Genomic DNA, 9,571 nt, shown 5'->3' on the forward strand with positions numbered 1-9,571 from the left:
AGGCATAAAATGCTGTATTGATTAAAAAAAGTTACACAACATTGTTCCATAAATATCCTTACTTAAAAGCAGTTAAACAATCACAACATACTCGCCCACCTGCGACAAAGCAAAGACAAAATAAATACAATACAGATTTGATGCAGGTTTACTATGCCAGGTCTATTATATTACCTTTTATATTCATATAGGCATCAATGAATCTGAGAAGAAAATGTAACTGTACATACACATATGCTAATGAAATGAATCCAGTGAAATCCAACGAGCGTATACATAAATGAGTTGTTTAGGCACTGACATGTGCCCACCATTTCACCATGAGAGCTCCAGAAATCAAGCCTGCGTATCAGACTTAAAAGCATGATGCTGAACGTCTGATACATTGACTAAAAGAAAGCACCTCTCTTCTCCTGACAACAGCAGCATATGGCTCTCTTTAACATTTAATACATGAATGCAGCAGAGCTTGTGGTCTGAGTATCCTGTGGATTCACTTATGATTTCATTAAATTTGAATATACTGTATTTGTTCCTCCTACTCTCTACTAGCTCAAAACTTGGTTTCATATCAGTTTCCATTTATTAATACTGACGTTTTTGTGGTTTTCTAAAGGAAAAGGGTGTAATACATGTGAATGTTTTTCAGGTGTCAGTTATGTCATGAAAACAGTTGTCTGGTTAAAATACTGCTATAGCTTTTGGGGAGTTTAAATCTGCCCAAAAGCCAGTTTTCCTTCCCCCGCTGCTGTATAGAACCAACTAACATCAAGTCCTGGAATTCACTTCCCTTAATGTATGATAATAATGTAAGAATTTCAGAACTTGATTTAAACTGGTTCTAGATTTGTTTCTGTCAGTGAAGCAGGGCTATTAGGAGTTCAGTCTGGTTTAAGCTACAGGATGAATGATTGCTTGCATCTCACAGAAGGGTGCAGGCTGCACTGCGCATGGGCAGGTTGGCTGGTAGCCGTGCGTACTGGTTCCTGAAGCTGTGCTTTTTGCTATTGAGCACTGGGCCTTCATTCTTCTGGCTACCAGCAGGGGGTGAACTCTCCTGTGAATTAGCCGAGGCATTTTCTGCCTTGCCTCCTTTGTTGTTCTTTGTCTTTTTAACCTTCTCCTTGTCCTGAGACTCATTAGTGGCGACAGTGGAGTCTGTGGTGCCCTCCAATGGTGGGAGTGTGTCAGGGGGCAGGTCTGTAGGGGTGGGCTTCCCCTCTGCCTGCTCCTCGTTGGGTATGTTTAGGTTGGAGTTAGAGTGCTTGGTATTGGTACAAGTCGAACTGCCCAAAAGCAGCCACCAGGGAGAAGGAAACAGAAGGGAAACAATCATATGCATTGTTAGAGACAAAATAAAAGCAAGCAATGAATCATCTGTGTTGATATAATCATGCTAGTGAGTTTGCTGTCTTTGCAATGATTGCTTTGATGGTTCTAGTTATTGTTGCATTGAATCTATTCAAGTCTAGCTTCAAAATCATCTACTCACCCATTAGAGCTTCGATCTTCAGAATCTTTCTGCTCGCTGCTGTACCGAAGCTCAGCTGGTGTTTTAAAGGACAGGTCCTTCTTCCCTTTCAGCCAGTATGTCTTCATGTAGCCCTTCCCCTTAATCATAATTATTATTAGTACTTTTTATGAAGTAATAAAATAAATATCTTGTGAATATGAAAGATGATATGCCTGAAAGCCGCATACATCCATTAGGAATGTTCAGTAAACAGGATGAGAGAGAGTAATATCTACCTTTACAAAAATCTTGCCCCTTTCTTCAATGATATATGGCTCATGCTCCAAGTGATCCTTAGTGGTCTGACTAATGTGGATTTGCATGCCCTAATCACAGAGGAAGACAGTGATAAACAAGACATCAGCTTATAATTCCCAATTCAAATTACTGAGATTAACGTTCTTAATCCTTTGTTTGTACTGGGATCTGCTACGTTGTCTCATGCTGACTTGTCTCATTATTTATAAATGAAGAAATAGTTATGGTACCACAGAAACCATTAGATCATGTCTTACTACACCGTTGGACTCCATACGAGAGGCAGTGTTCACCGTGTCTCCAAACAGACAGTAGCGTGGCATTTTCAGTCCCACTACTCCTGCCACTACCATACCAGAGTGAATTCCTGTGAAGCACATCACAAATACAAATCATTTTATCTCAGCTGAATGTGACCTTGAAAAAAGACCAATGATTTGAATGTGATATTAAACTTGTAGAATGACTAGAACAGACTATGTATGTGAGCAAAAAATCAAATCATGGACATATTGTAAAATGTCTTATTGTAAAATGTCAGGTGTAAGGACTACTATTTTTGAAATGAATACAATTCAGGTCAGATCTCAGTGTACCTACCAACACGAATCTGAATGTTATCCCCAGTAGAGGGGTCTTTGAGGTGATCAATGGAACTCAGCATGTCTAGAGCCATGTCACAGATATGGTGAGCATGAAATGTGGTCTTATTAGGCACTCCAGCCACCACCATGTATGCATCTCTTATGGTCTCCACCTGGGAACAGTGTACATCACAGTGTCCTGGTTATTCTCATAGACCTAAAGCTCATTCATTCATTCATTCATTCATCTTACATAACTACTTTATCTTAGTTTGGATTATGGTGGCTCTGGAATATATCATAGAAACACTGGTTAAAATCACCAGTCTACCTGTTGGAGTAGTCACCAATTTAAATTTACCAATTTATCGGTGTGTTTTCAGGATGTGGGAAGAAACTGGTGAACCCAGAGGGAAGTCATGTAGATATGGTAAGAACATTTGAACCTCCTCACAGAGAGTATCCTAAGCAAAGAATTGATCATTGGACCCTGTAGCTGTAAGGTACTGGCACTTCCTGCTGTGCCACGATGCTACCCTGTGAAGACCCGAATATGATTTAGTTGGTTATCTAGCTATGGTTAAACCAAACTCTGTTGATTAGCTACTTGTTCTCTGAGGCCTAGCAGAATCTCCAAATTGACCAGAAAACACCAAGAGGTCAGAAAGCCCTGTCTTCGCTGATTTGATTCATGTCCTTTTTAATGATATGCATTTTTCATGTAAATTTAGTTACCTTATACACATTGTGTTTCTCACTGAGGGTGTCAAAAACAATGTAGATCTCATTGAGCATGTCCACCACCTGCATGGGTGTGATGTGGATACAGATTTCATTAAATTTAACCACATCGCTGAACAGGATGGTCACATCTGGGAAAACCTGGATAATAGAGCCACAGGACAAAAGTCAGCCACAAACTACAAATAGAAGGATTATAATAAATCAAATATTTTTTGCTTATCGAGGATAAAGTTTATTTAGACAGAGAATCTGATGAGGACATTGTTCTGGCAAGGGGCAAAAGCCTGTTATGTAAATGATGCAAAGGTTAGCCAACTAATTAGCCGGACAGCCACTGTGTGTGTGTCTGTGTGTGTCTGTGTGTGTGTGTGTACTTGACAGGTCTCTAGTGCTGTGATGCCTTTGCGCAGTCGGTCAGCCACAGCTTTTGGTATCATAGCATATAGCAGAGAGTCGCCTCTCTTCTTCTCCTCGTCCAGTTTCTTAATGATCTCTTGCAGCTGAGCATATTTCTGTTGCTCCTGTACAGGCAGCACACAATTTCCATTATTGTAACTTTATCTGGAAAGTCAGAACCCCACAATGTTTTTTATTTTCTACACATGAAAACCCAGTTATCTAACTGTGTGTCAAACATATATATACTACTACTACTATACCAGTCAAAAGTTTGGACACATCTTCTAATTCCATGGTCTTTCCTGATTTTTATTTCTTTCTACATTGTAAAACAATGCTGAAGCCGGCCGAAATACACAATAATGTCCTTTGAACAGTTGATATTGAGATATGTCTGCTACTGATGCTCTGTAAAGCCTTCATAACGGCTCTAATCTGAGGTGCTGTTAATTGGTGATTTCTGAGGCTGGTAACTCTAAATGAACTTCCCCTCTGCAGCAGAGGTAAATTTTGGTCTTGCTTTTCTGGGATGGTCTTCATGTGAGCCAGTTTCATCATATATATACATATATATACATATATATGTATATGTACATATATACATATATATGTATATATGTATATATACACATAAACAACAGCACCTTAGCAAGGGACATTTATAGTGAAATATAGGAAAAAGTAAAGATTATTAAACCTAGACATTAGACATTTACAAGTTTAACATTGTCTCGCTCTACTGGCAGATAATTCTAAATTCAAGTGTTTGTTTCTATTAAAGATGCAAATTTATCTGCTAATAAAAAGAATTCAAGCTTGAAATTTTTCCAAATATCTAGAAATAGGCAGAATAGTTTGCTCTCATAATAGAGTCAATACTTAATACATTTGCATTTTCAAGATATTTTCACTTGCTAATATGATGTTTTGCAGTTTATTGTTAGGAAATGCTAAGTGCTGTCACATTTGAGAGCATGGTGTGTGTACCTGGTCTAGAGCCAGCTGCAGCTCGGCTGATTGCTGAGTTCCTGCCAGAATGAGCTCTCTGCTCGAATCATGCAGGTTAAGGTCATTGACATAAACGCCCATTTTAATCATGTCCTCCACTGTCTCAATACTAAAAAGGAAATTGGATAGGTTTTAATGTGGAGTAAATCATTTGTAGTACTGTTTGATTTAGAGGTGCTTGTTTAGCTTTGACTTTCTGGTATGTTTGATCAAACACATCCAGACAATTAAATTGGACATCTAAAATGATAATACTAAGCCATGTTAATGCTTTAGTGCTGATCTCTAATGTGATCAGACTGGCTATTGACTGCTCTATATTGCTTCAAGCGTATTGATTAAACAGGAAGCACCACATCTTGCAACAGGCCAGGCCATGTTACCATACAACCAGCAATGCAGATGTAATTAAATCTTACATGGGTGTGCCAAGGAAGATGAGTGAATCCCATTGAGGCACGTATTTCATCTGGCCTTTCAGATGGAGAGGCTTTTTAGGTGGTTCTCGCATGTCCTCAAAAATAGTTTCACTGCACTTACCTAAATATAAAAGAAAAGAGATCCTCAGTCAGTCAAATCGCTCCTGGCCAGTCAGTCTAAGCATGTTTTCACATATGTTCACCTGATCTAAGTGATATACTGTTGTAATTCTTATATGTGGCATCTAGCATTTGTTCTCCAAATATGTTGGGAAAATGACCCCTTATATCTCTGGAAATGGCTAGCATGGTTCTGTACTGATCAGTGTGGCTGTGAGTCTGTAAATATCACATCTAACCAGTGACAGTCTGGAAAGCAAGCAGTTCAATGTCTTCTCCTCCAGAGTTTGCTGAGCTGTTGTACTGGGTCAGAGCACTGCTGTATTCCTGATCGGCTCCTTTCATATCATCCATTGCCTTGTTGTCTGAAAGAGCAGGTTGATTTATTAACTGACTGTAATTCTGATTCACTGGACAATGTCCAGTTTAAATGTATGATTAGTAATTGTTGTGTTAATACATTCTCCACTAATATTAATTGTAATTAATCAATGGTATTGTATAACACAACATACATAAGACCACATTATTTGAATCTCATTTGGCTATTAGTCTGAACACAGCCTTTAAACATTGTAAAATATTAAACAGTTGAATTTCTCGACAGCTTTTCAAATTAAATATGTTCTTTGTAGTTGACTTTTTATTGGACACTTCTTTGTAGTTGGCTTTTTAAATCCTACCGCAGATAACTCAAGACTAGTGAGATGAAATGCAGTGTGAAAATATTGCCATTCTTTCTGAAATATTCATCATGCTCCAGTCAGATTATAGAAAAGTGAGAGCAAACCTGTACCTCGCTCTTCCTTCTTCGGCTTCTCACTCTCCTCCTTCTCCTCAGGCTCTTCTTTGCTGAGTTTAGGGATGTTGACCTTCTGCTTGCTCTCTACAACTGCCTTTGACAGCAGTTCAAACACATTGTTGAGGTGAGTGTAGATCTGAAAGAGAATACATAGTATGTGTATGTTTGCTTCTCACTACAGATACAGATACAGATACAGATACAGATACAGATACAGATACAGATACAGAATGATGTGCTGCTTAGTAGCCACAAAGAACTCTGCCTGGCCTCACTGTTTGTCTCCAAAGTTTGTTTGATAATAAGACAGCTCCTGTAATCTACACATGTCTATACACTTCAGGGAGCTCTCTTATGATCCTACGAACAATGTAGTTATCTGTTAATTGTAATATAACAACCTTCTACCTTTATCCTTTCTGATATTAGTGATTCATGTCACAGAAATGTGGGAAATGAGATGTAAATACAATTCCTCCTCCATTCCCATGGACCATCTCTGAATCAATAAGTGAAACTGTCTTAGTGGTGTCTGAGAAGCTAAGTGCCTTTTCCCATATCACATTTTGCACTGACATTCTTTTCTCATATCACATTTTGCACTTACATTCTTAACGCATGTCTTCTCTTTATAATGTACTTTGTTTTGAACGTTTTGAATGGACCAGTGACGTTATCTTTCATTGCTGAGCCTGTCAAATCTGTTTATACACTAAGTAGCTGTGGCTTCATAAATCACTAAATGTCCCTTTGGCATTATTGAATAGAAAGTGCCTACTCAGCAAAACACGCACATAACTGCCTGCCCTACTTACATTGTCCCAGCTAAACTCTAACATGGGTCGCACCAGAGTGAACTCCTCGTTGACCTTTTTGCCTTGCAGATCCGAGAACACTTCCTTCAGGCCATCTCCGATGCGGTACATAGTCATGTCTCTACGAAAGATCACGCTAAAGGGGAACATGTCAAAGAAGATGCCCCTTTTCATAGGTAGCTTTTCATAACCAGGCGCTGTTTTCTGCTGGGGCATGCGGTGCTTAAATGCAGCATTGTCAAAGTTCATCTTGTAAACCTACAGGAGTATTGGAGTGAGAATAGAGAAGCCTGTTAGAGAAATTCAATTCCTAATACCTGAGACTTTTCAGCTACAGCACATCTTTTGCTGGTTTGTTAAAAAAAAGTTTTGATTGTTGTCTTACCACATATGTCATTTTCTCTGTTTCCTCTTTAGACAAGATCTCCACCTCAATGTCTGTGTTGTAAAACTGACGGCCCACTTGAGAGAGTTGCCCTACAGAAATACAGAAATTTAGACTAATAGCAGAAACAATGTAGTATTTTTCTAGTCAGTCACTACATGTGAACAGAAAAATAAAAATTAGTCTATTTCAGTAGGCTCAGGAGCTTGTTTGGGAATTAAGTGTAACTTGTTCCAGCTTTAAAAAAGGAAGTGCTACTACTATTTGCATTTTAAGGTCAATATTTGGTTGATACATAGCAAAATGGTTATCAAGAACATCTCCACTTTACTCATCGCCAACCTTCCATTTTATTACATGATTCCAAAAATATTTTTTCTATGAAATCTACAGAGATTCATTTTCAGCCTGTGCTTGAGTGTATGATTACCTTTGACAAACTGAGTAAAACCCTTTCTGGTAGAGCGATAATGCAACGTCAGGCTCGTCTCACATTCTTCTTCCACACAGAAGCTGGGCGGTTGCACTTTGGGGAACGAGAAGCGGAAGTACTCGTGCAAGTTATCCAGCTCATTGATGAAGTCTCGCACATTACGACCCAGCACCTGAACCACGCAGAAACATGTGCAGGGATGAAATCAGGAGCCAGGGACTGGTCTGATATTTAATTAGAGTATTCGAGTATTGTTATTTGTGCATGAGTGGATGTGAAAAAATATGATGTAGCTCTAATAGTGCATTCTGCGTGGAAGCTTGTTTATTGATTGCTTCACAGTCACCTTAAGAATCCTTTCATAGCCATAGTTTCCTATTCGTTTGACCATATAGACTCCGAAGGCATACATCAGCTCATCGTGGGTCTTTCCCAAAACCTCTCCAGCTGCTTTAGCCAGACGAAGGATAAGATTGTCACTAAAACAAGAAAACAAGTATTTCCCTTTTTAAAAAATGTATAAATAACCAGTGAATCAATCTGTATGAGTTTTTACTGTGAGTTGTAGAAGTCTCACCACACATATAAAACACTCTGTATCACACACATGTGTACATATGCATGAAGCAACAGCTGATCATTTTTGGTGAAAAAGCACAGTGCTCTTTTATTTTACAAAGTAAATCTACAAAAAGTACAAATCCAACATCTCATAAATGAAATGTTGCATGTTGCTAAAAGACAAAAAAAAAGAGACCCGATTTGAAGAAGGCAGACTACACCACATAATTGGAGTTATAAACCATGTCACTAAGAATTAGAGACCACATTTACTACTGAGAGGATTGGAGAAAAAAACTGCTCATAGGATACAAAAAATCAGAGGCAGTTTTAACTTTATGAAGGCAAAATGTTCATAAAATTGACTAGATTAATAATCTAAGCCCCCCCCCCCCACACACACACACTATTAATGCTTCACTATAAACTGAAGTATTGGATCAGTTTTGTTAATTTTTGAACATTTCTGAAACCTGACTTAAACCATAAATTAAATTTCTTTTACATTTTGCCTTGTAGCAATGATACATTTTTCAGTCATTCATGTATAATTGAAAGATTTAAGACGGCTCTTTTCTACTCTTCTGGAACTGACAGAGAAATCAGAGACTTACTTGTACATTTGGTGCCGTACAAACTTGAGGTGAGGAATCTCTGCCCGAGCTTCGATAAGCCTCCAAACATCCTCCCCGTAGGACTCATTAATGTAGTCATTTACTGCTTCCAGATACAGGCCATACATCTTCAGAGGGTTTAGAACCTCCTGACCTCTGCCTCCACGGACAGAGTAGGGTCAAATATATCAGAGATGTGGATTTGCCCTTAAATTTTTACACACCCTTCCTAAAACTCAGAACACATTCATCAGTGCTAAGATGGTAATAAAATGTCAAATATTACTAAATCATACAACCAAATGAGCATAGTGAGTAGGTGTTGCTTACCTGCAGTTCCTCAGTTCAGTGCACAGGGAGGTTGCGACTGGCCCAGGCTAAAGCACACTGGCCTCCCTCTCTCTCTGCCCAACACCTGTTCCTGGCACTTGAAGCACTTCACACACTCCTCTGTCAGGACAATAGACATGGTGGGCTAAAACAGGCCCACACAGGAGAGCTGAGGAGTGTTTGTGGCAGGTAGAGAAAAGCATTACACCACCAGACCTCATTATATAAAGATATGGCTAGCTGATTTTTCACACTTTTTAATCAAATTCTTATCTTAATGACTGAAAGAGGTTTGATGATTGTACAGATTGACCTAATATCTAGTACTGAAAGCATTTGTTGACCCCCCTCCCTTTTTAAATAGGCAGTTCTGTGCTAATGCTAACACTCTGGTCCAAAGAAATGGATCAAACGTTCAAAAACATTACATTTTTATAAGAAAATGAAAAAGATTGGTTAGAATGCATTTCTGTAACTGCATTTCTTTTTTTTATATCCTGGTAATCCAGGGTTATGGTGAATCCAGAGCCTTTTCCAGGGACATTGGCATTAAGATTGAAACATACCCTAAATGGAACGCCAGTCT

At 38.7% G+C, this 9,571-nt stretch overlaps 1 protein-coding gene across 4 annotated transcripts; it reads right to left on the minus strand.

The window, feature by feature from the left end:
• Positions 1-9,108, minus strand: LOC131354153 (soluble guanylate cyclase 88E-like). Of its 4 annotated transcripts, none has more exons than XM_058391505.1 (17): positions 8,986-9,108; positions 8,656-8,811; positions 7,827-7,959; positions 7,478-7,652; positions 7,048-7,139; positions 6,663-6,920; positions 5,842-5,983; positions 5,285-5,410; positions 4,926-5,046; positions 4,486-4,615; positions 3,474-3,620; positions 3,091-3,237; positions 2,372-2,528; positions 2,029-2,138; positions 1,750-1,839; positions 1,493-1,611; positions 1-1,286 (listed from the first exon to the last, which is right to left on the minus strand). In XM_058391505.1, the coding sequence occupies exons 2-17, from the start codon at positions 8,781-8,783 to the stop codon at positions 923-925; spliced, it is 2,439 nt and encodes an 812-aa protein (XP_058247488.1). In that variant the 5' UTR covers positions 8,784-8,811; positions 8,986-9,108; the 3' UTR covers positions 1-922. The 4 variants fall into 4 exon arrangements, with proteins under 4 accessions (XP_058247488.1, XP_058247460.1, XP_058247479.1 ...); XM_058391477.1 differs by having other exon boundaries at positions 8,656-8,884; positions 8,986-9,071; XM_058391496.1 differs by having other exon boundaries at positions 8,656-8,815; positions 8,986-9,048.
• Between the last annotated feature and the right edge of the window lie 463 nt (positions 9,109-9,571).

The sequence above is a fragment of the Hemibagrus wyckioides genome, linkage group LG01 (genome assembly GCF_019097595.1).
Source record: "Hemibagrus wyckioides isolate EC202008001 linkage group LG01, SWU_Hwy_1.0, whole genome shotgun sequence".
In the NCBI taxonomy this organism is placed as follows: domain Eukaryota; kingdom Metazoa; phylum Chordata; class Actinopteri; order Siluriformes; family Bagridae; genus Hemibagrus; species Hemibagrus wyckioides.

Coding starts and splice junctions, on each gene's coding strand:
- LOC131354153 (XM_058391505.1), bottom strand. CDS start 8,783: ATGTATGGCCTGTATCTGGAAGCAGTAAATGACTACATTAATGAGTCC. Junction 7,960..8,655: donor GTACGGCACCAAATGTACAA/GTAAGTCTCTGA, acceptor TTCTTGTTTTAG/TGACAATCTTATCCTTCGTC. Junction 7,653..7,826: donor GCTATGAAAGGATTCTTAAG/GTGACTGTGAAG, acceptor TGCGTGGTTCAG/GTGCTGGGTCGTAATGTGCG.